This window comes from Barbus barbus (assembly GCF_936440315.1).
Source record: "Barbus barbus genome assembly, chromosome: 31".
Classification (NCBI taxonomy): domain Eukaryota; kingdom Metazoa; phylum Chordata; class Actinopteri; order Cypriniformes; family Cyprinidae; genus Barbus; species Barbus barbus.
This window is the reverse complement of record NC_136759.1, coordinates 3,932,509-3,960,428: the sequence shown is the minus strand read 5'-3', so window position 1 is coordinate 3,960,428 and position 27,920 is coordinate 3,932,509. Positions and strand designations below refer to the sequence as shown.

Below are 27,920 nucleotides of genomic sequence, written 5' to 3'. Positions count from 1 at the left end.
TTGTTTTATTTATGCAAATTTTCAAAAATATTATGGGATGATCTCTATGCTTGGTTAAGCTTGAAGTATGTAATACCTGACTTTGACTTTAAATCTGTGAAATATTTGTCCTTTTGTCGGAATTGTGATATTGAATTTTTGGTTAATAATATTTTGATTTTGGCCAATTACCTCATAAATGTAGATTATTTAATAACCCTCCCACTTTATTACTTTTCCAGCCAAATTTAATGATCTTCTTCAAATCCTTGAAGATAATGCTTTCTGAATAATCCCTTAAACTATGTGGCTTTTTGAAGGTGTTTTTTGATGATTAAGCCCCTTGTATTATATTACTGTATTATTTTTTTGTTTTTTATTTTCTTTCTTGGTTTCCCTGTTATGTTTATCTGTATTTTTTGTTATGCTACTATTTGGACTTTTTTTAATTGTATTAAGAATTTAATTGGTGTTTTGTATGTTTAAGCAAAAAAAAGGTTTTTTCACACTTCCGCGTTCCTGGCTTCCGGGTTGGTGCTTGCAGGGTAAAAACACCGGCCGGACTGAACAAGAATCAGTGTTTTTTTTTTGTATTTTCTATTTGCTCTCCTTTGCATTAATGTGATTAGTAAATGTACGCTGTATAATGTGCCCTGGAAAATACATATTAAACAAGATATGACTCGGATTCATGGCTTTGTTCCTATTCTTTCTGGATTTCGTTGTGGAAAAATGTGCATCTGGTCTTAAATGTTGTCATTTTGAAGTAATTTATCATGATGTGGTGATTTCAGGGAAATGACGGAGTAAATTGAGAGAATACGCTCAAATGTACCGGAGATCAAAGATTAGAGCTGACGTAATTTCCGATTCTTGTGAAAAAGGCTAATTAACTTATTTAATTAAAAGTGATAAGGGCATAATGGCAAAGATAAATTGTATACAAATTATTTACATGCACGAAAAATAAACACTATTATAATAGGTATTCCATTAAAAACATTCTTTGTAATAATTATTGTAATAATAGTTTTTTTGTACAAAAATGCTTAACCTTTTTATTTAAACAAAAGTATAACTTTGCTACCAAAAGGAATTGTTTACTACAATTTACATTTAAGCATTCTTCAGTTGATTAAGATCAATCAATTACCTCCATATTTAATGCATTTCTTACCTGCTTGGACAACTAAACTAGTTTCCTCTCGTGTAGATCTGACCCAAACTACAGCGGTTTGGACCTGTGAATGTTGATAACTCGTGCAACAAGTTAAAAGCAAGTTTTGTGTCACTGGAATTCATGCACACATTTCCTGATTTTCCAGGTGCCAAACAAGATGTCTCAGTGCATGTGAGAAAGTAAAAATCAAGCAAAGAAAAGCAGTGTAAAGGACTCGTAAAACACAGACATATCAGAAATTCCTAACTTTTTTTTTTTTTTAGGGAGTCGTCTTTAAAGAGAAAAACCCAGAATCTCCATAAAAAACAATATGCATGCCCATCTGTGTTTTCTGATATGCATTTATTTTCCCATATGATCAACTGCTGAATATTAATGTCCTAAGGAACAGTGAGAACAGAGCAGGTCGCATCAAACTGACTGTAAACAAAACAACCAAACACTGGAGGATATTAAAAAAAACACCTGACTCGTGACATGAAGGCATAAGTGTGTGAGAACGTGATCAAAATTGCATCATGAAGTGAAAACATGAATTTTGACAGCTTGACAATATTTTTTCCATCTACACTGCAATAAATCTTCAGCAGTATTTTAGTCTTGTTTTCATATAAATAACTAAAACATTCTTATAAAATAAGATCATTTCACTTGACATTGAGACACAAAAATATAAATTAGATAAACATACCGACATTCTCAGTAAATATACACTGCATTTTATTCTTAACAAAATAAAAATAATTTTGCCAATGAGGCAAGTATAACTATAATAAAACAGATTTATGCTTTTTGAGGTTATGATGATGAAGTAATAATTGTTTCTCAAGCAAAGTGATCTTATTCAAAGGATGTCTTGGTATTTTTACTGCAAAAAGACAAAAATGCTGTTATCTTTTGCAGCATGAGACTCATTTCTATAGCTACAAACTTTGTGCTCATTGTGTGTTTTTGGGATGGGGGTGCAACATGTCCACCAAAAAATAAACTTATTTTGTGTTACAGTGAAATGTCTTTCTTGCATAATCTTTGCTTTTCTTTTTTTTGAATGATTATTCCTTCTTTCATTAGTAATTTTGCTGCTGACTATATATTTATTAAAGGTTTTTGGTGCTAACCTATTTTGGCTGCGATGATTGTTACATTCATGTATTAAGGTCAAATATGGGCAGCAAACAGACGAGAACACACAAATATGACACTCTGATATTATCACACAATCACCTGTACAGTGTCCAAACAACTAAACGCGCTCTTAGACATCTTTTTTGCACACATGTGCACACAGTCTCAGGTATATACATCCATGTAAGATCTTTTTGCTTTTGCATTGCATGGTGTAAGTGCACCCTGATTGGCTGTTCCTAGACAGGAAGCAAGCCTCAGTTTGAATCCTCTTCAATTCCTTTCCAGCTCAAAGCTCGAGAAAATCCAGTGAAGCTTTGATCGCCATTACAGCACAGCAATGGGCCGGACAAAATCCCCAATGACCTGCCAACATAAGAACAGCTTCTCTGACAGAAATAACCTGCTGAATCCACATACAAGAGCTATCTGACGTGAGGTGCTGAAGGAAAAACTAACTCTGAGGAGGCTAAAGGTGAACTGACCGTCAAGGCTTTTTAAAAGCAGCATCATTTTGAGGAACATTAAAAGACAGAAAGTTAAGAAAAACCAAGAACACTGCTTTCTAGACACTACTTTTTTTTTTTTTTCTCCTAACACCATCCTCTCTGAAGACACTACCAAATTGTGAGTGAAACCACAGAACTTTTCGTCCATGAGTACTGAGGCACCTCAAGTCAAAGTTTAGCCTTCGAGCAGGTAGACGACGAACTCGTAGGTGCACATCATGATGGCCGTATTGGGGATCTGTCTGACCAGATGTGTGGTGAGTCCTCGGTAAAGAGCTCGATAGCCTTCCTCTCTAATCACCAGATGGAGACTCTGGAAGAACGAGCGGTACTTGGTACCTTCTTCCCTTAGCCGTGTGCGGATTACCTCTGCAGAACCAAACAGAGACAAACAAATGCTCAATCAACTTGTTAACTTATTAGTCAACTTGAAACCCAAATGATACTGCTTGTACTTGTAAAATTCAAACATTTGAGGGCAGATTTTTTTTAAATGTTTTTCAAAACAAGTCTCTTATGCTCACCAAGGCTGCATTTATATGATTACAAATGTTATTGAAAACAAAATGTTATTGCAATTTAAAGAACTGTTCCCAATCACTAGAATATTGAAATAACTTTATTCTACTCTACTTTCTGCAAAAAAAATTGTATTCCTTCCTTAGTATTTTGTCGTTTTCCAGTGCAAATGTCTACAGATTCTTAAATCAAAATGTTTACATGAAGCAAAACTTGTTTTCTGTAAAACTGATCAAAATTTGTTTGATTAAAACAAAGACGAATAACTGCCAATAGACTCAGAAAAATCAACTTAAACAGATAGTTCACCCAGAATCAAAATTACTCACCCAAATGTTGTTTCATGCAAGGTTGGAACAACATGAGGGTGAGTAAATTAAATTTTCATTTTCTATTCTATTAAAAGGAAAAACAAGATTTCATACAACATTGACACTTTTTTTTTTTTAAACAAACTCACTTAATTCTGTTCAGTTTTGCAAAACTGACTTGTTTTCTTCATTTTGCATCTCAAGTAAATATATATGGATTTAAAGACATTGAATTAGTTGTACTGAAAAACAAATACAGATTAAGGTTTTAATATACTGAATAAGATATTTTTTTACAATGCATGCATCATTTAATGCCCTGTCTTAATTTAAGACTTTCTGCTCAATTTTAAAAAACGCGTTTATGGCCTTAAATAAGCTCAAATATGGTAAATTAAGACCCTCAAAAACACTGTAAATATCTTTACTGACACTTTTGATCAATTTAATGCGTCTTTGCTTAATAAAAGTATTAAAATCGTTTGAACGGTAATGTATGTAACATTATGGAAGTAAAATAGGTTGTGAATGATGTTTCATGCTGATTTATGATGATATGGTGCCCTGATGGGAGAATGCACATGCTCACCGTGTGGATAGGCTATGGAGGTGGCGCAGGTCTTGGAAGTGGCGGCTGCCAGCATCATGCCCACGAAGTCCGACGCGTCCTTGGCTGTGTCCTCGGCCCCATCCATGTGCGTTGCTGCTTTGGCCTCTAAAAGACGTTGTTTTATGCTCTCATAGATCACAAAGTGAATCACAGTCTCTGAGATGCCCGCATACGAGGCAGACATGCCGCGGTAAAAGCCGCGTAGCCCATCCGTCTGATACACACGCCGCACACACTCAAAAGCATTCATGCAACGCTCCCCACGTTTCCTGTGAAGAACAAAACACTTTAGTGAGTCAAATACAAAACTTAGTCTGGAATCATAAATAATGAGCACTAGATGTTAAAACTATAATCTTGAATGAAGGAATCAGTCACTAAGGATATTAATCAAACAATCTACTTCCATAGAGTCACATATCTGTTGCAACTTTACCTGGCGTCCAATTGTAGACGTGTCTTAATCAACCAAATTGGGTTGGTTGCTGTTATGGCCGTGAACCCTAAATGAAGCAGAAGAGGAAAGATTAAAATGCAAATTTACTAAAGTGAAATGAGCGCTAACCTTCACACACTAACAGATATTTTGGATAATTAGCTACTTTCATACGTTCATAATGTTTTTATAAAACACTCCCTTTCAAAAGTTTGCACTAAATTGATCGAAAGATTTGCATTTCTAATAAATGCTGTTCTTTTGAACTTTATTCAAAGAATCCTGAAAAAAAATTAAATGTTTAATGGTTTCCACAAAAATATGAAGCAGTAAACTTCAACATTGATAAGAGATGTTTCTTGTGCTGCATATCAGCATTTTAGAATGATTTCTGGAGGATACTGTGATATGATAAAATAGAAAACATTTGAAATAGTACAATTTCACAATATTTGTTTTTACTGTATTTTTGATTAAATAATGCAGTGTTAGTAAATATAAGATGCTCGTTTTAAAAACACCTTACCAATTTCCACCTTTTAAACAATAATAAAAAAACTTAATTTTACAAAAAGGTCATCCTGATAGCATCACCTTTATAGAACAGAATGCAGAGCAATAATTGACTAAAAGCATCCAAAATTACTTTTGATAAAATATTCGTTGGACATTGCATTTAGGTTTAAAATTGTCCATATTTACTTCAAATCCTAATTAATATTGTGTGTGCTTGATCATCATTGGAAAATTGATTCAAAGTGTCCAGCTGCTTTAAAACTGGGCAAAACATTTGTTTTTGTTTATATCTTTGCACAATGTGAGCACAATTTATATATTTTTATAGCACTGAATTTGCATATTGTTTGGAGGGAAACATTGCAGCTCAGAGTTGCAGCCCTAGTTTTCAACCAATATTGCACAATCTCACTCCATTTTCTTCTGAATAACTTTGTCTACCATCTTCATAAACGATGAAAAAGCAGCTTAAAGGTGTAAGAAAAATCTAGCATAGTACAACGAGCATTAATCTAAACCCTCCTTGGAAAAAGTCCAGGTGACAGGCGACACACACACTCTCTCTTCTGGCCATGCGCTGGATCTTTATTGAGTGCTTGAGCTCATTGACATTTACTGTTACTCAGAGATACAGCATGGAGCAAAAGAAAAGAAAAAAAAGTTGCAATTCCAATTCACTAGACACATCTACACATGTAATTAAGCAATAAATGGTTTATATTTTATGAGCCCATTAAAACCGAGGAAACAGGATGTAGTTAGATTGCATGGTCATATATTAAGGAAGTTACCTGCAATCCCAGCAGATGTCATGTGCACCAGCGTGGAGCCTGGTTCAAACACACGGTTCAGTCTCTCCTTTGAGCTGGAATAGGCGGCGAAGTAGATGGCCCTGAAAACACAGCAGGACACATGAATAACACACAATTCTATTACACCCTACTGAACTACAACAGACTGGTCATGGTCAGGCTGGTTTTGGACACTTTTGTCAGTGTGGAATGCAAACCATTTACCAATTACCTGATTAACATCATCTTGGCCAGACTTACTGGGAGACTTTCTAAACCAGCTGAGCAAACCATTTACCAATGATCTGATTAATCTGATTAACATCGAGGTTGGGAGACATTTACTAAACCAATTAAGCGGATTTAAATTGTTCTTTTCAGGAGGAAATCTGGTCATTAGCTGGTCCAAGTCGTTTGTTATGTGCAACAAACCAACCTCAGGCTGGCTGACCAGTCAATGACCAGCTAATTACCAGCTAGAAACCATCTACCATGTTCCAAACACAAATACCAAAGTTAAGCTTGATTTTTCCAAAGGATAAATGCAATGCTGCCAAAGCTTATAATGCAGCATCCTTTTTTGCACAACATACAGCATAGTCTACATTGTTTTTCATAGCCTTGAATTTGCATATTGTTTGGAGAACATCACATTGGCCAGACTGGAAGACCTACTAAACCAAACAAGCCATTAACCATTTAGGCTGTTTAATAAGTTCTTTACGGCAGGAAAATTGGTCATTAGCTGGTTCAAATTGGTTATTATCTGTTGCAACCTAACCTCAATACTAGTTCCTGGTGGGTTTTGGAACAAGCTGGTTGGTGAACAAGCTGGTCTAGTCCAGTTCCACCTTAGACCAGCCAGAAGCCATCTACCACGTTCTAAACGCAACTAGTAAATCTTGGCCAAGCTAAGAGACTTACTTTACTATTTAGGTTGGTTTAAGATGTTCTTTTCAGCAGGTTAGCTAGTCATTAGCTGGTCCAAGACATTATCAGCAACAAACCAACCTGATAGTGGGTTTTGGCTGGTTGAACAGTCAATGTCAGCTAATTTACAGCTCAGACCAGCAAGAAAGAAACCATCTACCATGTTCCAAAAACAAGCATCAAATCTAAGCTTGATTTTTTTTTTTCAAAGGATAAATGCAATGCTGCCAAATACAACATAATCTTGCTCCCCACTTTCTGAACCACCCATTGGATCATTATGATGCCTACGTAAGCAGCTCACAAGGACAACATGTTCTTCACACACTCTTGCATGTAGCTGCAAATGTTTGCACATGTAGTATCCTGAAGCTCTTAACTAATGGACAGTGAGCACTCCAACAGGAAAACACTCTCTACACACTCCGCAACTAATCTCAGGTTTGATCTCACCTTCCTGTCTATATAACACACACGTTTACATAAGCTGCCCTTTAAGTAACAGGTCCAGAGCCAATTTATCATGTGTGCATCACTAGCCGTGTGCTTTATCCTGAATGCATGCACGTAAAACATCTGTTTATACAGACACTAAATGTTAAAACCACCATTTATCATGCCCATTAATTTATTTAATTGCTCTTTAAGCCGTGCAGTTCTCGGTTTGTTACACCTCAGCTGAAGGCTGAAACGGCCAATTTGGATTTCAGATGATGAGCTTCATTGTTCCAGAAAACCTCAAAAATACCGGAGTGGCAGAAAAGTACAGGGCCTGGTTTAATCGACACGTGTTAAATGAGCTCAGCCACTTTTAATGGCCTGGAAAACATGTGTGCTGTCATCAAAATCTCATCTTTATGTTGATTATAAATTCAGTGGTAAATGTTTATTGGAAATAGCATTGTATTATTTAGAACTAAAATTCTATACTTTGCAAGTCTTAAAGTTCACCCAGAACTGACTAACTTTCTTATGTGGAGCACAAAAGATGATTAGAAAGATGATCAGAAAGTCTTTCATTGTTCGGACAGCAAATATTTGAGAAAGTCATTTCTTAAAATATATTTTAAGATATTTAAGACATGCAGGGTGCAAATTTGGGGGAATTTGCACCCTGCATGTCTGATCTGTAAAATAACCCTAAGCTGAAAACTGAATACAGACTTGTGTCTACGTGTGTTTTTCAAGTCCTGTAAACTTGCAGCTTTACCGGTTGAGCAGGGATTGAATCAGTCGCTCTGCATCAGATTCCTTTCAGGATACACAGTTCAGGACTACAAGTTCCTACTGTAAATGCTTGGTGAAATAGAGATGTATTAATCAGCCCGTTTAACTGTATGAATGGACAAACACTCACCGTGAAGGAGCCACTCCAATTAGATTGGGCCCCAGGCCCCGAAATAAAGAGCGAGGCCCTTCCTTCTCAAGAATTAATCTGAGAAAGAGAGAGAGAGAAACATATCAACAGAAGTGCAAGACAAATTACATTTTTATTCTGAATGGCTTTATGAACATTATAAACACACTCTGGAGTTGGTAAAACAATAATGTTGTTCCTGGGAAATAATTGGGGAGAAATGCATGTCTTATATTTCACTCAAAAAGCAATGGTAAAAAATCTAAAATTTTTACTGAGCATGAAAATTAATTCTATTAAAGATTTTTTTTTCATTGTGACTTTGTCATAACAATTCAAGAAGAATGATAATTAAACAAATTACTATATAGATAAAAATTGGTGCTTAATTGTCATGAAAGTTACACCAAAAACAAGTATGGCCCTATAAACAGGCCATGTTTTGATTATGAAAACATATGTATACATTTTTTTTATTTTTGCAAAGCTGCGATATAAAATGAATTGTTTTGGAATGAAATATTCCCAAACATTTCTTTCTGAGAATCGTCAAAATATTTTTTTAATCCTTCAATCAGTCAAATCAAGACACACCTCTGAACAGCATGTTCAAACAAAGAAATACCTGAGACACGAGTAAAAAAAGCCTTGTGTGAGGCGTGAGAGGTTATTGTCATCATACACATACAGTATAAAAGAAATTCATAAAGAAAAGCTAAATAAAGATGAAATCAAATGAATGGCAACCTTCAGTAGGTCAAGCAAACGTTATTAATATTCTATCATGGACTTCATTAAATACAATCTTAATACTCCATGTAATCTTTTACCCCAAGTGGTTCTCAACTGGAGGGTTGTGACCGAAACATGGAAAATGCGACTACCCACGTAATTGGGCGTAATTTGGCATAGTTGGTATAGCAAAATAAACAGACTTAACTTTCAAATGGTGAAAACACTTCCTATACCTTTTGTTGCTGATGTCAAAAGGACATGTGTTCAATCAAACACTTAGATGCAACTTCAGGTGTCAAAAAGCCAAAATAGACGGAGCGTATATGATGTCAGAATCATTTACTCACTGGATTACATAGACAAACGAGACCAAGGTCAATATAAATGTCTTTGTGTTTAGTATTGTGGTACCTTTCTGTGATGTATAACCCGAGTTAAACTAAGAAGACAAGGGGCCCATTTCGAGAACCAGTGATTCAGACACACACACACCAACTGAGAGCCAAGCACCAGGATGCAGTGTTTTAGTGTGAGGGCAGCGATTGGTTGGGTAAGGGGGAGTGTGTGAACAGTGAAACCACTGTTTATAACGAAATCAGAAAGAAAGAGGCAGAGAGAGGGCATTATAGACTTTATGCAATATGTGTTGTATAAGCATTCAAGTTCTGCTTTGGTAATGTATATACTTATATATTATATATGTGGAACCAACCAGAACTAAAACTAGATTGCAAACCAACATTCCTTATTTTGTCTTGTCTTCTGCCTTTATTTAGTCACATTTGGTGTTGTAGTGAAGAAATATGACCACATTTTTGGAACGAGTCAACAGAAAGGGGACGTTTCCTCTTGCAGAGAAGATGGACACTTGATTTTAGGCCCACAAACCATAAAGCATACGTTTACAAAACACTGAACCAGTGCAACGCAGACTCAACGCTCTCACAACGCAGATGTAACATTTGCACTGTTCCAGTAAAGGGTGTTGCCTGTATCCAAAGCCAAAACTGACATGTTCAAGTTTTCCCACTTACAAAGAATGGAGAGATCTGTCATTTTCATTGTAGGTACACCTCAACTGTGAGAGACAAAATATAAAAAAATAAATCCAGAAAATCACATTGTATGATTTTTAAATAATTAACTTCCATTTTACTGTATAAAATAAGCATTTGATCACCTACCAACGAGCAAGAATTCTGGCTCTCACAGACCTGTTAGTTTGTCTTTAAGAAGCCCTCCTATCCTCCACTCATTACCTGTATTAATTGCACCTGTTTGAACTCGTTACCTGTATAAAAGACACCTGTTCACACACTCAATCAATCAGACTCCAACCTCTCCACTATGGGCAAGACCAAAGAGCTGTCTAAGGACACTAGGGACAAAATTGTAGACCTGCACAAGGCTGGGATGGGCTACAGGACAACAGGCAAACAGCTTGGTGAGAAGGCAACAACTGTTGGTGCAATTATTAGAAAATGGAAGAAATTCAAGATGACTGTCAATCTCCCTCGGACTGGGGCTCTATGCAAGATCTCGCCTCGTGGAGTATCAATGATCCTGAGAAAGGTGAGGGATCAGCCTAGAACTACACGTGAGGTCCTGGTCAATGACCTGAAGAGAGCTGGGACCACAGTCTCAACGGCTACCATTAGCAACACACTACACCGTCATAGATTAAAATTTTGCAGCGCGCGTAAGGACCCCCTGCTCAAGCCAGCACATGTCCAGGCCTGTCTGAAGTTTGCCAAAAACCATCTGGATGATCCAGAGGAAGCATGGGAGAAGGTCATGTTGTCAGATGAGACCAAAATATAACTTTTTGGTATAAACTCCACTCGGCGTGTTTGGAGGAAGAAGGATGAGTACAATCCCAAGAACACCATCCCAACCGTGAAGCATGGGGGTGGAAACATCATGCTTTGGGGGTGCTTTTCTGCAAATGGGACAGGACGGCTGCACCGTATTGAGGGGAGGATGGATGGGGCCATGTATCGCGAGATTTTGGGCAACAACCTCCTTCCCTCTGTAAGAGCACGGAGCATGACAATGACCCCAAACGCACAGCAAGGGCAACTAAGGATTGGTTCCGTAAGAAGCATTTCAAGGTCCTGGAGTGGCCTAGCCAGTCTCCAGACCTGAACCCAATAGAAAATCTATGGAGGGAGCTGAAACTGCGTGTTGCCCAGCGACAGCCCCAAAACCTGAAAGATCTGGAGAAGACCTGTATGGAGGAGTGGGACAAAATCCCTGCTGCAGTGTGTGCAAACCTGGTCAAGAACTACAGGAAACATCTAACCTCTGTAACTGTAAACAAAGGATTCTGTACCAAATATTAAGTTCTATTTTTCTATTGTATCAAATACTTATTTCATGCAATAAAATGGAAATTATTCAAAAATCATACTATGTGATTTTCTGGATTTTTTTTTTAATATTCTGTCTCTCACAGTTGAGGTGTACCTACGATGAAAATTACAGATCTCTCCATTCTTTCTAGGTGGGAAAACTTGAAAAATCGACAGTGTATCAAATACTTATTTGCCCCCCTGTGTGTGTGTGTGTGTGTATGTATATATATATAAATAAAAAGTTTTATATAATGATATTAAATTGGGCAAAGACAGGCTTATAATTATGTACAGGAGTGTTGGTACTCTATAAATTTCACTTATCTGAACATGTCGGTTTTGGATACAGGCAACACCCTTTACTGGAACAGTGCAAATGTTACATCTGCGTTGAGAGAACGTGGAGTCTGCGTTGCACTGGTTCAGTGTTTTGTAAACATTTGCTTTATGGTTATAAATATATATATATAATTTGTTGACCTAGTATATTTTATATATTTATAAAATGCAAAGTGGTCTAACTTGTTTAAACATACCTGAGGCAATGTAGGGGCCCCGGAGGAGCCACACGTGCCACGCTGGCTCCATTAACTGTGCTCAGATGCACCTCAGAGATGCAAAGCGTTATTGAGGAAGACTGAAGCCTCGTCTTCACCACCTCTAACGGACAGGTCAGGATCGCACCCACCGTGCCTCCACATCTGACAGAAAAATAAAAATAAAATTGAGGGACAGTACAATTTAAGTGTTTTTTTTTTTCCACACATAAGAATCGATTAAAATAAATCAAGCTGAAAATAGTCAAATTCTGTCAATAGCGGTCAAAAGTTTGATCTCACAATGTGGGTCAGTCATCCAATGACTTCTTATCTGAAAGCCACAAGACTTCAGTCGAACATCACAACACAGATTTAGAGGAAACAATAGCAATAGAATTTAAAGCCTAATGTGAAAGGTGAGTTTCCACAAATCAGCTCCAACACTTGCACTCGTGCCACGAGATGTGGGTCAGCAAACACAGTAACCCAAACCTCCCTCCACGTGCTACAAACAACCTGATATCAGTGTTTTCCAATGGAAAAATGTGATACAAATCTAAAGCTATATACAGAAATGTTGCTGAGGAACAGCTTATTAGATAAAGATAATAAAACTAAACAAAGGTGTAATTCACTGCATGTAAAAAACAGTATCATTTAGCAATACCATGGTACAATTGATCATTATTTTCTCACATTAAACCACTGTAAGATAAAAATGGCTTGCAATACCATGCAGTTCCTAATAACTGGAGTAGATGGGACATAAAGATGGGATAAAAGCCAGTTCTGACAGTGTCCATGAGAGAGCCGGTCAATAGTTCTATTTTAAACACCGTGCTGGTTTATTTGAGTACAGTTATTCAGAGCACAGGCTATCATCACTATGGGCACAGAATATCAATGCCAGGCATGATGATTCCCTCGTGCAAGTTCAGGAAAGCAGACTACCATAACAGATCAGTTCCAGAAAACTAGGACATTTATAAGAACACATACTCGCTGTTAAAGTATTACCGTTTCGATTTGAGTAAAGAATACAGCTTTAAACCTTCTATTTCCTTTTTATGCCTAGAAGTATTTTAAAGAAAAAGAACACAAATATCCTGAGGTTTCTCTCTCTATATAGACTGTAATATAAAGATCAGTGCAGCTGAATTCAAGCTCTCTTGGGATGACGGTGCTAAATTACGCAGTCATACTGCAAACCACAATGGGTTGTTTAGATTTAGATTTGTTTTACTTGCTGATTTTCTGTCTGTTTCAGAATCAAGTCTGATTCACTGAGTGAATATTGTGTTGAAAATCACGTCATAAGAGTCATTATCAGCCCTGAATTACTCTATAACAGCAGTCAGTTCCTGTGTTACACCTGGGGCTGGATTCACGAAAATCGTCTTAAGAAATACGTTTTATCTTAAGATTAATTACACAAAGTAAGAATGTACTTGAGTGCAATTCTTGAAAAATTCTTAATTTCTCAAATCTATTCTTAAGAATGAATTTATTTTATTAATACTTGGAAAAGCAAACTTATTGGATGTGTGGTGAAATCAGACCTCATTTACTGTGTATGTACAGTAGGTTTATATACAGTGGGAATGTAAATATATTATTAATGAAAACTCTATTGCATCAAACATGTTGAAATACTCATCACATGTACTGAAAAAATCTTTCATCACAGCTTTGATCGAGCTTCAAGTGGACTTTGGTATATTGTGTGTTCCCGAAATGATATTTTTTTGGAGAAACATTAGGATTTTGACTTGGTAAACTCAAGTTACCTAGCACCTAATTAGCTTTAATCTTACATAAATAAACAGAAATATACAGTTTTTCGATTAAAATTCATAATTTTGTAATGACACCTAAGCTAATAAAACCTGAAACCATCTTTCGTTCTGACGGATCAAACAAAAACAGAACTGTCTAAAATGGTTGATGTGATGGTAATAACAGTAGCACGGGGTACAGTTTTTTATTTAAAAAAAATTATTAAATAAAAATACACAAGTAAAGGAGCTGAAAATATGTAAATAAGAAAATTATTTTAACACATAAAATGCAAAGGGGAAGTTAAGAAGTCTTGGTAAAAATCCAACAAACTCCAGTAAATGCAACCTTTTAAACATGAATAAAAGTTATCAATAAAGACAAAAACACAATTTAGTTATTCAAAATTTATTTTTTTATCTTTTAAACTAATATGGCTGTTTCACACACACACACACACACACACACAGACACACACATATATATATAATTCTAATAATAACAGTTAGCTATTATTAGTATTTGTGTTACTAGTAGTAACGTTATTATACTCTAGCTGTTTATGTTTTAAAGGATATGTTTATGTAAAGTAATATTGATGAGTAAAGCTGTCTTACCCTCCAGCAAACAGATGCACCAGTGTGTCTCTGTGGCTCATGCTCTCCGGGATGCACCGGACCGGGCAGCAGTGTTAGTGTCCGTGTGAGGGTCATGCGGAGGGTGCGAGTCGCGCTCGTTTCTAGTGACTTTATGCGACCTCAAAGCGGCGTGGCGCGGCTTCGCCTCCGACAAACCCCCGCTGATAGATCCACGGTCGTCACTTCTTCAATAGTTGGTCTGAAAGTGAGTGTGCGGTGAAGAGGAGATTACATATCTCTGTTCTGGGTCAAAGTCCAAGTGGCAGGTCAAATCAGGGAGTTAAAACGTGCACGTTTACACCGCGCTGACTTCACCTTCTGCGTGTACTCTTACATACATTCTTTGCTACGTAACCGCGCATACAGTTCACTCTGTCGATGGACCAATCAGAGGACGCAAAACAAAAGCGTCTATTGGTCGATTTCAGTTCAGAGCCCGCCTCCATCTTTCACGTGATCACTGCCCTTTCACACAAATTACCGTCATGGGTTATATACAGATATCATCAAAAAAAAAAAAAAAGACTAACTTTGCCTGAAACACTAAACGATATTATTTTATGCATAATACACTGGAAAACATATTAAAACATAAAAAAACAAAAACAAACATAACTCAGAAATTGCTAGTAAATTTGTAAACATATTTACAAAGGCATTTAATTAAACATGTAAAAACGTAGGAGGCATATTCTTGTAAAACTTACTCCAATAGTCAACTTTTTATAACTGGCCGCTGCACTCTTTGGTCCAAGAAAGTGTTTCTTTTTCTTTTTAAATAATAATTATTTTTCATTAAATTAATTATTATTTTTTAAAATGTCCTTTATTTTCCCTGGAGGATCTAGTATTTGTCATAAAGTTTATATTTATTTTTTTTTATTTATTTTTTTTTAATAGAGAGGACTTGTTGGTCTGTCAAGTTGATTGTCTGTCATTGTGATTTTTAGCCCTTTACTTTATTTCTTCTGGCATCTGCAAATAGGAGGATAAAAAAAATGATGTCAAATTCAGAACGGAAAATCTTAAGCTGTACTTTGACAGCAAACAATAACTTTGTGCACAAAACACGCTCTCTTATTGACACTGTATGCCTTCCAAAACAAATTAAAAGCACAGTTCACTATTTCCCTGGGTGGCTTACGAAAATGGACCATAAGTCATAACATACTTCCAAGTTTCTTTTGTCTGACTGTGGAATTGCACTTGAAGTGTATTATAAGAAATAGTATACAGGCATATAAAGCAGAATTATGGGCCTATGGTGTGTTGGTTTACTATTTTACCTGGAGGTCATCGTTTTATTAACATGGTGATGATCAGTAAAGTGTTTACACGTCTTTAACGTAAATAAAACTTGTCAAACCTGCTGTTCCTACCCCTAAATCAAATTATTACAAAAGTCTGTCCTCTAACAATTATCAGATATGCAAAATGAAATGAACAAACTTCAAACATTCAACCAAAATAATTAGTTGTATAATTAATAGAGACACTTGCAGCTACTGTTTCTGTTTCTGTATGTTCAAGCGAGATGAAGACACAGCATATCTCTACTCTATCACATCTGTCAGTAATAGCCTATTAACTCGAGGTCTTAATATTTTTTTCATGTCTTTAAATTGTTTAGAGCATTTAGAATAATGTAAAAAAAAAAAAAAAAAGATATTTCGTTCATAAGTTATGATATGTCCTTGGTTGAGGACATCGGGACTCAACGTCTTTAAAAAAATAAAGAGACATGAATGAACATGCATAGGCAAAAACAATTGATTTTTTAAATCACCAATACATTTTTTTTTTTTTTTTTTACCAAACTTTGTATAAAGATGATTCTCAACTATGTTATAACAGAATGATTCGATATACCTTTTTTTCTTTATGCAAAATGTGTGTAAAATGTCCATTAACGGGTTTTCTCATTATATACAATGTCTCTATAAACTAAATCTAATTTGCATATTAATGTGTTTTTGGGGCAACATGTAATGAAAAAAGAAATGTAATTATGGGAGTAATAATTAACCAGATTTTCATAATAATATATAATATTTCATAGGAAATATAATTTCTTTCCCTATTCATTTGTTATGTCTCCCAAAATGCGTAATGAACATGTTTTTAGTCCCAGTGTCCTCATATGAGGACATGTATGAAGTCAACGTCCTGTTTCGTAACAGAAAGTCATATTTTGATGTGAAACCCCATAACATTTTCCTGAGATGTTGATTTATGACACACAATTCAAAAATTAGACAGATTTAAATGATAATTACAAAATACATCATTACTGACATCCCTGTACAGACTTAAAACTGTGGCATGCATAGTCTCAGAGAAATTCCCTAAAATATAATGTCCTCATGTGAGGCCGCGGGGTCTTAAGAGGATTGAACTGTAGTGTTCTGTGCAGGGTAACACTTTAGAATACTGATCCTTTGTTAATGAATAACTACACAGGAACAAGTGACTAATGCACTATTAACATTGTAGTAACTGCTATTACCTAACAATAAACTATGATTATTGATTTAGTAAGTAATAGCGCTCAGATGAAACTGGTAGTTCACTAATAGATAATCAATAACTACTTTTTTTAATATATATATATATCCTGGATAACTACTAAGAACTACTGTATACAGGTTCATAATTAATGTGAATTATGCATAATGTTTAATTAATTCTAAAATGAAGATCACGGTAACCCACTAGTATTGATTTAAGTGTTACTAAATCTAGCAAAATTAATTACTAACCAAAACAAGTTTACAATGACTTCAGTAATTACTAAGGCGTTATCGTGATCTTCACTTTAGAATACTGATCCAAATAATTAGTAATTCCTTCTGAAGGATTTGGTAATACTTGAGTCATTACTAGTGGATTACCATAACCTTTACTTTAGAATTAATTATACATTATGTATTATTCATATTAATTATGAACCTGTATACAGTAGTTCTTAGTAGTTCTTAGGGAGGTATGAAAAAATAATAGTTACGGTTTAGCTAATAATGAACTAACACATTCGACTAAGCACTATTACTTACTAATTCATTAATCAGATTTTCTTGTTAGAAACATTGCCCTATGTTTGCTTTGTGCTTTTGTGTGAAGAAACTGAATAAAGGACGGAAAAAAAACAAAAGAACAAACATGCAAGAAAATACCAAAAACATACAAATGCATAGCCACCAGTTCAAGTAATGTAGAATCAGTACAAGCACAGAGCATACACACACACACACACACACACACACACACACACACACCGGCATAAAATGGCAGACAGTAAAGAAAACTAGCCTGTTAAATGCAAATAACACAGTGCGTCTAGCCATATAATTGTGCATACTTGCCAAATACATAGGCTTACTATTATTACTAGTATACTTCAAAAGGAGTACATATAGTCTGCAACAAGGGTAAACATGGTTTGTAGGTCACACTCCCAGCCAAATTCAAGACATTTCTGAAGTCAAGTCACCTTTATTTATATAACACTTTTAACAATACAGATTGTGTCAAAGCAACTTTCCAATATCAAAATAGGAAAATATTTAGTCAATAAATGTAAAATGACAAGATTAAACACTCAATTTTCAGTTAAAGGTATTTCATTTCAGGTGTTCTGAACAAAACCAGAGCACCTCTGGTGGATCATTAATAGTTTTCAGGTCAAAGTGCATGAGGGCACAACAAACACATGCCTACACACACAGATCTGACTAGTGAGGACATCTCATAGACTTGTACTGTTTCCATAGCAGGCTACACTAAAGCTATATATATAATATACAGTGCTATCGTATCACCATCACATAGAGGGACCAGCAGAGGGAGCAATGACACTCAACAATAAATGTCTGGCACACACACACACACACTCTGAATTTATATTGTTAGAGGCTCACAGCAGGGCTGAATCTGGTCATTCTTCAGATGGATCACGGCTCGGATCGACTCCTCTGAACGGAATATCTCGGCTGTGTTCGCTCAGGTAAAGCGGGTTTCCCTCTTGTCGTGTCTTTACATGCCTTTGATCTGCTGATCTGACTCAGCGGGCTGCTCCCTGCTCAGAATTCTTGCACTTCTCCTGATTTCCAGACGAATTCTTATCATTTTCCTTCTGCACGATTTCCCAAAGAAACCGATGTTGCGCTTTTGAGATCGTAAACTGGTCGTCTTCACCCGCGAAGCACGAAATTAACAATATTTGCAGGAAAACAGCGAGTTCAAGCATTGTCGGAGTTTGAAGATGAACTCTTTCAGACAGAGACATTTATTGTGTGAACTGTGTTATTAAATGCGAGCTGTCATTTGCAACTTCTCCATATGGCCTATAAAGAAATACAATCCTGCAAAGCAATCCTGTAAACAAAATCGTAAAAATATAAAAATCTGGAAAAAATACAGTAAAAATATAAAGTATACAGTCCTTAGAATATAGGTATGTATACATGTGTGTGTGTGTGTGTGTGTGTGTGTGTGTGTGTGTGTGTATATATTTATATATATATATATATATATATATATATATATATATATATATATATATATGTGTGTGTGTGTGTGTGTGTGTGTGTGTTATACAAGTGGTATAATCTCAAAGGTGTAAAACAACAAAAAAACACATTTTTGCAAAACATACCTTTTTATAAAAACAGATCTAATATGTGAAATATATGAACTTGATAACCTTAAAACACCGTCATGATTATTTTAAGTAGAACTGACTAAATGGTTCTTTACATTTCAGAAACCTAAAACATGTTAATTATAGAAGAGTGTATATTCAAGTCATTGTTTGAATTGCATTTCTGAATTGTTTTAGCCTTCATTTATTAATTTAAATAATCCTGCTGTGAAACAAATGTGAAAACCATTAATATTTCATGTTGTCTCTCCTTTAAAATAAGGCCATAACACGGCACGGATAATAATTACACAAAGTTAAACTAGTTTTAGACGGAGTAAAACATGACACACTGCAAGAGACCACTGACATTACAGCTACAGCAGATGTATTTAAACTATACCAACAGCAAAAAATGTGATAAACTGTAACCGTAATGGAAATATTGGTGTGGTGTCACATTTTGCAAATGTCAATGCATATCTGCTTTTATGCAGAGGAGTGAGGGTGTAGTCTAGGAAGTGGTTTAATACGCTCTGGCGGCTTTCAACATCTGCTCAGTTCATCAGCTGTACATTGTTTGTGCGTGCACTTCAGATTCGCTCAAAAAGCTCACTGTAGGAATTTAAAGACACAGCTATTATCTGTATTTAGAGTAATAGCAGTTTTTGCTTCTGTGCAACCAGGGTAAATTACACGTTGCCTCTTGGTGCAGTGTGTAGGTTTGTCAGTTTGTGTTTCACCAGACCAGGCTGTCCTGTGTGGTGTATTTTGCTGCAATATGCCTATAAAAGGAAAACCATGTTGTGTTTTTCGTATGTGTGCAATATTAAGTTTCTGTTGCTCTTAATTTCCTAGGTGACATTACAGGGGCTGTGCATGTATGGCTGATGGACAGGCGTCCGATCCAATCACAGGACAATGCTGGCACGGAGCCGTTTCATGCTGGTGCTGGTGGTGGGTGGGCTGCTGGCGGTGCTGAGTTTCAGCCTGCAGTATTGTAAGTGTGAAACACAATGTATAATTTCGGTCACATTTCCTCTATGAACTTACGGCTATTCATGCATACTTAAGGTTTCTCCAGGGACTGCTGTGTATGTGTATTTAGTCTGTCAGGTGGGAATATAACCTCCGCTGAATTGTATTTACATTCTAAGTATGTGCATGAGTGTGGGTTTTGTGTCCAGTGGGAATATTGTCTCAATTAGACTGCATTCAGCTCACTAAAAAAAGGCATTTCCCTTGAAGACATGCTTAATATATCATGGATTGTTCCCTGTTTCGGAAGAACACCGTTTTAAGGGATACATTTTCAATTGGCTGCAAACCAAAAAAATATCAAATGTGTCTGTATACTCTTACAAAACAGTATGGTGGCAGCATCATGGCATTACCATGCCAAAAACACTATGTTAGTACTAGGGCCACCATAAACACCCTCAATATACAGATTTTTGTTTAATCAATATGGCTTTTTTTCAATTATGAATTCTTTAAATTCTACAAAAAGGCACTGTGGCAGTACTTTGAAATATACCATGGTATGCAGTCAAGGGTCTTTCACTCAAGTATATCATGGCATTAATGGTACATGTCCAACAAACCCTGGTACTTTTTGGGGGGTTTTTGTAAGTGTAATGGCAAGTCATTTTATTCTCTTGAATTTAAGATTATTACTGTATTGTTGTTTTCACAAGAAGGTCCATTTATGACTTTTTGATTAAACATTGAGGTAAAAAAAAATAAACACATGCATGGATGAATTGCTCATAATACGATCTATAACATGATTTAGATTAATTAGAAAATCTGTCGTTTTCACTGGAAGACATTTTGATAAAGAAAAACACAATTAAATTTTTTTATAAATGTACAAACAGATCTATAATATACATTTGAAAAATAGATAGGGTGAATTTTAATTTTGTGCTGACTTTAAGAAGAAAAGTACAGATTCTCTGACCTCTGCACATGTTTACTTGAGCTTGTGAACTACTAGAAGTTGGGGGCTGCCAGCTGACACATGGATGATACTTTGACAGTCTTAAAGCAGTCTCTAAAATCAGTAAATGGAGATTTGTTTCAGAAGTGAAACCAAGCAGTTTCAAAAACCCTGGAAGTCCTAAAGTCATCAGCGAGGATATGGTTTGCAGTAGATTTTTTTAATGCAGTGGTCAGTCAGATTGGCTTCTGAGACAGATTATTCCCAGATTAGACCCCAATGTCCCATGTCCTTGACTGAAAATCCTCTTTCGCCATGGACTAGGATCTGAGAAATCAGCCCTGCATTTATCAGCAGATTAAACGTTTCATGTCACAGTGACAGCTATAGGAAAATCCTGCTAATTTAGTCGTTTAAAAGCACAGATGGTACAAATTTGCAAAGCCGACTCGAATGAAACCAAACATGACAAGGTGAGCAGGGATTGGTCAACGATCCTCTTAATATACCCGCCCTCTGCATCCCACAGCCAATTACAGCTCAGTCTGAGCAACAGGGCAACATAAGAGCACCACATTTTTGTTGTGTTCAGACATGCATGAGCGCTTGTTAATAGTGACGAGTTGACCTTTGACCTGGTTTACAGTATCTTTCTGTTCTTAAAGCATTCCACTGCCTTTGGGCCTATGTTATAAATCCACCTTGAGACCAGAAAAGTGTTAGTTCAGAAAATAGCATCTGTTTACACACTTGGTTTATTTTTTTTATAATCTAATGATTTGAAGTGTATTTTTGCCAAATCTGTTTGTCATCCTTACTGTCTTTCTCACGTTGCCTGTTTCTTTTGCCCTGTGTGAGGTCATTACTAATTTATTCCTTCCTTTGTGGTGTCTCCAACAAGAGCTGAAAGCTGTCTGAATGTAGGACAGAACCGCATCTTAAATTAGCCGACCTCTCTTCCTCTCTCTTCACTTCAGTGCACTCAAGCATGACTGATGTAGTTTTAAAGAAAGAGACTCAAGAGATGGAGAGAAAGAGGCCATACATTGAGAACGGGAAAAAGAGAAGTGACGAATGAAAGACGACCGGTTCACATGAGGGTTTCTGTCAGCGTTGCTCCATCGCTGAAGTACACACTGCCAACAACAAACACAATATTAGCCTGACGGCCTTGTACGGCAGAGCAAACACTGTCTGTCCTGTTAGATTTGCGTCTATTGTATTTGTGTTTAGGTGTGTGTGATTCTTTTTGTACACTACTCAGACTTTCAGCTACAAAGAGCTCTTTGTGTGGCCGGCCTCTGCACTGAGCTGAGCTGTGATTGGCTGAGAGCTCCGAGCTTACACGTGATTGGTCAGACAGCTTTTACAGGAGTCAAATGGGGTTCGATGCTGAATTAAAACCAGTATGAGGTGCAAACACACACACACCTACACATGCTCGCTTTAACATCTCCAGAATGTCCGTCGCTGTCCGTATAAACCAGCTAACCGTTATACTTCTGTCTGGTGAGTTTAACTCCTGGTTGGTTAGGGTTTGGTGTTTATCATTTAGCCCGTTCCCATTTATTCATTCATTTGTTCTGTGTGTAGCTTTACTGAACCGTATTTTATTTTTCATAATGCTGCATAAATATTTCCAGTTTGAACGGAATAAAAGAAACTCGTTCCTAGAAGTGACTATGCTCAAATTTATGCCAAATTGTTATATAAAAGGACCAATGAAAAATGTTAGCAATGCCTGATTTACCTTTATGCATTGAAGTTATAATAAAACATATTTTAAGAGGAGTTTGAGGATGATGCCGCTTGTTTCTTTTATTAAATCGGTTCGTGTTATTTAAGGGTCATATCATACATTTTCACATTTTATTTATTTTTGAGATCCACTTAAGTTTTTTTTGTGCCAAAACAGTCATAATTTAGTTTTTTTTATGGTCGTTTTGTTAAAGCGTCTTAGTTTCTATAAATGCTGGTTTTGGACCGTTCTTAATAAATAATAGAGTATGGTTTTATAGTGCAATTTACTCTTTTACTCCAAGAAAACTTAATTTATCATAATTATGAGCTCTTTTATGAGTTGCTGCCATTGTTTATTTGTACTTAAAATGCATGTATGCAGCTTAAATGTTTAGTAAAATCCAGATGTTGGTCTTGTGTATTTATCTGTCATATTGAAGGATTATAGCACCTACTTTCTAGTAGCTGTCAGTCACTGGTTAATAAATATCCTGTCAGGCTCCTCCCTCTTCCCACACCATGGCAATTCCCAAAATTTAACAATCCGCAGCACTGTGCAGTCTCAATGTTTGTTTTATGAGGTCAGGACTGAGGAAGCTGGAAAAAGCGTGTGCTTGTGCTTAATGACTCTCATAGTCCTTTCTTTCTTTCCCCAGTGCACCTCATTCCAACCAATCCGGTTGCAGAGCAAAGGTCACTTGGTAAAAGCAGAAAGCGTGTGAATCCGGTCCTCCACACGGATCCTCCCGCCCCAGACCCCATCCGAGACACTCACCAGTACTGCAATTACCCCAACCTCACCGAGCATGGCTGGGAGGGTAAGAAACCCACTCATTTCACCTCTCACTCACCTGAAGACTCTCTCAGACGTGTGCTGATGTATTTGCGTGTGTCGTAGGTCACAGTCCAGCTGACTACAGGCTGCTGTCGGTACATGTGATGATCCGGCATGGAGACCGTTTCCCTCTGTACTCCATCCCCAAAACCAAGAAACCCGCCATAGACTGTGTCCTATCAGACAAGAGGTACATGTTCATTTGTAAATCATCTGACGATCAACCCCACTTCACGAGTTCACACTTGCATATAATAAAGTGAGTAAAGGGTTATGCGTATTTGGCATGTTGTCCGAGGGGAGGGTTCTGCGCTCACAATTTTGGCCTGAACCCAGAGTAAAAATGCAGGTTGTATTTCCAAGGAATCAAAACTGATTTGACTCGTCCCTCACTTTAGAGGATTGATTTTTTTTTTCTGTGAGCTTATAGCTGATAACCACCAGTGACTGGTGTGTTAATGTGGGCTTATGTTTGCATGTTTAGTGTGTGTGTGTGTTTATCAGGTTTAGGGCATGCAGTTTATGAATCATTATCAGATTAATATTTCATTCCCGCCTCAAGTCTTTTATCTGTCCCTGAGCCCTGTCTCCGTGGTTACGGCAGCAGTGAACAGTAACTGTAACGCTACCTAAAATAACATTGTTGTGTTTCCATGGTTTCATCGTAGTATTCTTTCCAATGGCATAACAAATGTTTTGTCCAGAGTATTCTAAGAATTATTAATCATGCAGAGCAAATCATAATATTCCCATGATGGCTGAGATTTATGTATTACAAAGTAATCCTCAGCCACAAATCCTTCTTTCTCTTTCTCTTTAACATGCTCAGGTTCTTCTCATACACTCAAATATGCTCTGACCCAACTCTGTGACCTGACCCAACTGGACGCGATGATCCGATGGGTTTTGACTCAAAAATGAAGATGCATTATAATAAAATATTGTGATCCGACATCTCTTGTTCTCAGAAATCTCCTGCGTGTTTAAAACTGCCTGCAAAGGGAAATAATACCCAATGATAGATATATAGATATATAGTTTCTACTTACCAGTTTTGTTCCTTGGTTGCATTAGACCTGCATTAAATCTATGCAGTGATTATTAAAATGATGCATGTTTCATGTAATTATAATTCCATTATGTAGCAATTCAGTGTAGAAAATTTTGTATCAGTGCTCATGCATTGTTTTTGGCACATACTGTTGTCATCATCAATCAATGGGCATGAGTTTTCAGGAACAAGGCAGATGGCAGATCTCTGCCCTTGACTTTTATTGTTTTTAAATAATGTTAAATATTTTACTACAGACTAACCCACAATGCACTTTTAAAATAAAGTATTTGTGGTTTTATAATTAATCAAAAGGCTGACCAACTTCTTTATGAACCACTTTTCCCTTTTGAAGATGTCCCTATTGCATATGTAAGATAGATTGTTAAATTCATATCAGTAGTGTTATCATGCCTCCCCCTTGTGGATACATCTAGTAATGACATGCTCGCAGGTAACGTTTCACAATTGTATTACATCAACAATATTCCTGATTTAAAGTTCTGAAACACATCTTTTTTGGTTGTAATTTTGCAGAAAGCCCTCTCACCCCCTCTTGGCCTCCTTCATTAGTCACATGGCTCTCGGTGGACGTGGTCACTGGGACGCATCACTGGGATCTCTGCCCCGGTTACCCAATCACAGCACTTGTGAAATGGGAGAGCTTACACAGACAGGTAAATATATTTATATATATATAGGTACACACACACACAAACTTAATTACAAATTTAATTATTTATTGTTTAAAAAAAAATACTTGAAATAAATGTTAAGTGAAATAAAATTAACCGTACTTAACCTACTTTATTTCAGTTAGTTGTTAACATTTAGTTAAGTTGAAAAAATGTAATAACTAAAACTAAATATGAAATAAAAATAAAGTATAAAAATTAAGAAACTTAAAATGCACAAAATTACTAAAACTTAAAGTAAAAAAAAAATTAAACATTGTTTGCACTTTATTTTACAGTACGTGCAACGTGAACTTACAGTACCTACCTAAGAAAGCACCGGTAATATAAGGTAACTGGGATAGGGTTAGGTTTAGGGGTAGGTTCAGGGTTACTACCTAGTTATTGTAATTAGTATAACAAGTATATAGTATGTACATGAGTAAGAGGACTGTAAAATAAAGTGCTACCATAACATTGGTGTGAAATGTTATTCCACATTCTTACTAATATTTCTCTCTTTATCAGGAGTCGTACAGCACTTGAAAAACGGCGATCATCTTCGCCAGGCCTACATCAAGCGTCACAATCTGCTCACTGCTGATTGGTTGCCACGGCAGTTGTGGGTGGAGACTACAGGTAAAAGCCGCACCCTTCAGAGTGGATTGGCCTTCCTCTTCGGCTTCCTGCCACGTTTCGATTGGTCACGGCTGACGGTAAGACAGCAGTGGAGTACGCTGTTCTGCGGTTCCTCGTGCGACTGTCCTGCCCGCAACCGGTACCTGGACCAGGAGCAGCGCAGGCAGTATCGGCAGAGGATTGCAGACACGGAACTAGAACGCACATATGTCACAATGGCGAAGATGCTGGGAGTGGCCACAAAAATTCTGAGGGCGTCCAATCCGGTGGATGCATTGTTGTGTCACTTTTGTCATGGTCTTCCTTTTCCATGCTCTAGCACACAGACTACAGCAAACGCTCCGGATGAGGGGGCGTGTCTTACACTACAGCACTTTGCTGTGATTCGACGGCAGCAGAAAGATGATGAATTGGAGCGGCGGGAGGCGGGGCTTTACCGCCGATATGCTGTGCTCGCAGCGCATCCGTACCTCAACCGTACCGCAACGCAGATGGAGAGGATCGCCAAGACACGCAAAGAGGCGGTCTTCGCTTTAGCATCTGCTCATGACGTAACAATGGCGCCTTTGCTCAGCGCACTTGGTCTGGAAGGGGCGGGATTTCCAAAGTTTGCAGCACGGCTGGTGTTTGAGCTGTGGAACGGACCAGAGGCGAAAGAGAGAAAGAGTGATAGAAAACGAGGAAAGTGGTTGGAGAATATGTTCATTCGTGTTCTCTATAACGGAGAGGACTTGACCTTTGACACAGCCTTCTGCCGTGACCACAATCGACACTCTGCTCAGCCGCTGTGCCCTCTGGGTAATTTCCTGTCGTTTGTGAGAAACGATATGTTTAATATTGTCAACGCGACGAGTTACCAGCAGGCATGCCACCAAATTGTACTGTAATATGTGAACGTGCATGAGCGAACGTCAAGGAAAGATGAGGAACAGGTATGATTTACCCAAATATTCTGTCATCCTTCAAGTCGTTCCAAAACCATATGATTTTTAGTGGAATGCAAATGACAAAATTGATGAATATTTAAAGACTTTCGAGCTCAAAAAGAAAGTTCCCTAAAAGCTCATATGAATTCTGCACTATATTCCAATGAGTTTGCAGGTGCTTTTACTGAATGCTTTCATTGTGTGAATGAAGAGCAGCAAATTTCTTCTTTTGTGTCCCGATGAATATCGAAAATCTGATTTGGAATAACATGAAGGTAAAAAAACGACAGAATTTTAATTTTTGGGTGAACTGTTCCTTTAAGACTGAGTACTACTAATAATGTTCTTAATGTATTGTTAAGTTTGTGGACCAAATAATTGTCCCTGCACAACATTGTTTTTGGTACATTTTACTAATCACACTGACTAAATTTGAAGTTGTTTACAGTAATATTTTGAAGCTGTAGGCTGTGACTGAATATGCACATCTGATTGACGACATGATGTGATGTAAAGGACCCTTCAAGAGCACCTGTATCCAGACAAACACACAACAGTCAGTTGTTTTTAAACACCTCTTGCCTTCATTTTGAGTCAGTGATCTAGGAATGCTGCACAGTCATTATGACAATCCCAGTGGTTTAGCTGAATATAAAAAAAATGTTTTGAACTGTCATTTTTAGACCACATTTCTTAAACACTTGTATTAGATTTAGGGCACTTCGCCACTTTATTGTAGCGTTCCTGCAGTGATCGGGAATCTGATGTTATTTCAGTTTTACATCTCTTCCATTGGATTTCCCGGATGAGTTCTCACTTGAATAGTATTAGCAGAATTACTTGTTTTTAGCACAATCGTCCTGACACATTCCTCAAACATTTTGTGTGCTTTCCATTTCTTTTAGTCATTTCCTTTGCTTACACATAATGTAAATGTAAAACAAAGGAGCGTGTAGTATTTTTTGAGTACTGTTAAACTGAATCAATCAACTTTTGTATCATCAATGGTGCTCTTATGATCAGTCTGTACTGCCACTTTCCAAACCTCAAAGCACATTTTTCAATAAAATAATCATTTTGTCTAAAAACGTCACTGTGGTTTGTCTGAAAATACACATCTTTTTGACTCAGCCACTTTGTAGCCCATTCTGTCCAAGATCCACCCACTT

The 27,920-nt window shown here is 36.9% G+C and overlaps 2 protein-coding genes across 3 annotated transcripts; one reads left to right on the top strand and one right to left on the bottom strand.

Moving 5' to 3' along the window:
* Window positions 1–369: 369 nt before the first annotated feature.
* Window positions 370–18,603, bottom strand: LOC306851618 (solute carrier family 25 member 36-A-like). Of its 2 annotated transcripts, XM_079388006.1 has the most exons (8): window positions 18,223–18,603; window positions 14,285–14,504; window positions 11,889–12,053; window positions 8,264–8,341; window positions 5,977–6,077; window positions 4,670–4,736; window positions 4,213–4,502; window positions 1,491–3,162 (listed from the first exon to the last, which is right to left on the bottom strand). In XM_079388006.1, exons 2-8 carry the CDS (start codon window positions 14,323–14,325, stop codon window positions 2,969–2,971), a joined length of 936 nt encoding a protein of 311 aa, XP_079244132.1. In that variant the 5' UTR covers window positions 14,326–14,504; window positions 18,223–18,603; the 3' UTR covers window positions 1,491–2,968. The 2 variants fall into 2 exon arrangements, with proteins under 2 accessions (XP_079244131.1, XP_079244132.1); XM_079388005.1 differs by lacking the exon at window positions 18,223–18,603 and having other exon boundaries at window positions 370–3,162; window positions 14,285–14,669.
* On the top strand, window positions 18,159–27,834 carry LOC306851613 (2-phosphoxylose phosphatase 1). The gene is made up of 6 exons (XM_079387999.1): window positions 18,159–18,308; window positions 19,803–19,944; window positions 23,283–23,444; window positions 23,525–23,651; window positions 25,050–25,189; window positions 25,715–27,834. Exons 2-6 carry the CDS (start codon window positions 19,866–19,868, stop codon window positions 26,710–26,712), a joined length of 1,506 nt encoding a protein of 501 aa, XP_079244125.1. The 5' UTR covers window positions 18,159–18,308; window positions 19,803–19,865; the 3' UTR covers window positions 26,713–27,834.
* Window positions 27,835–27,920: the final 86 nt, after the last annotated feature.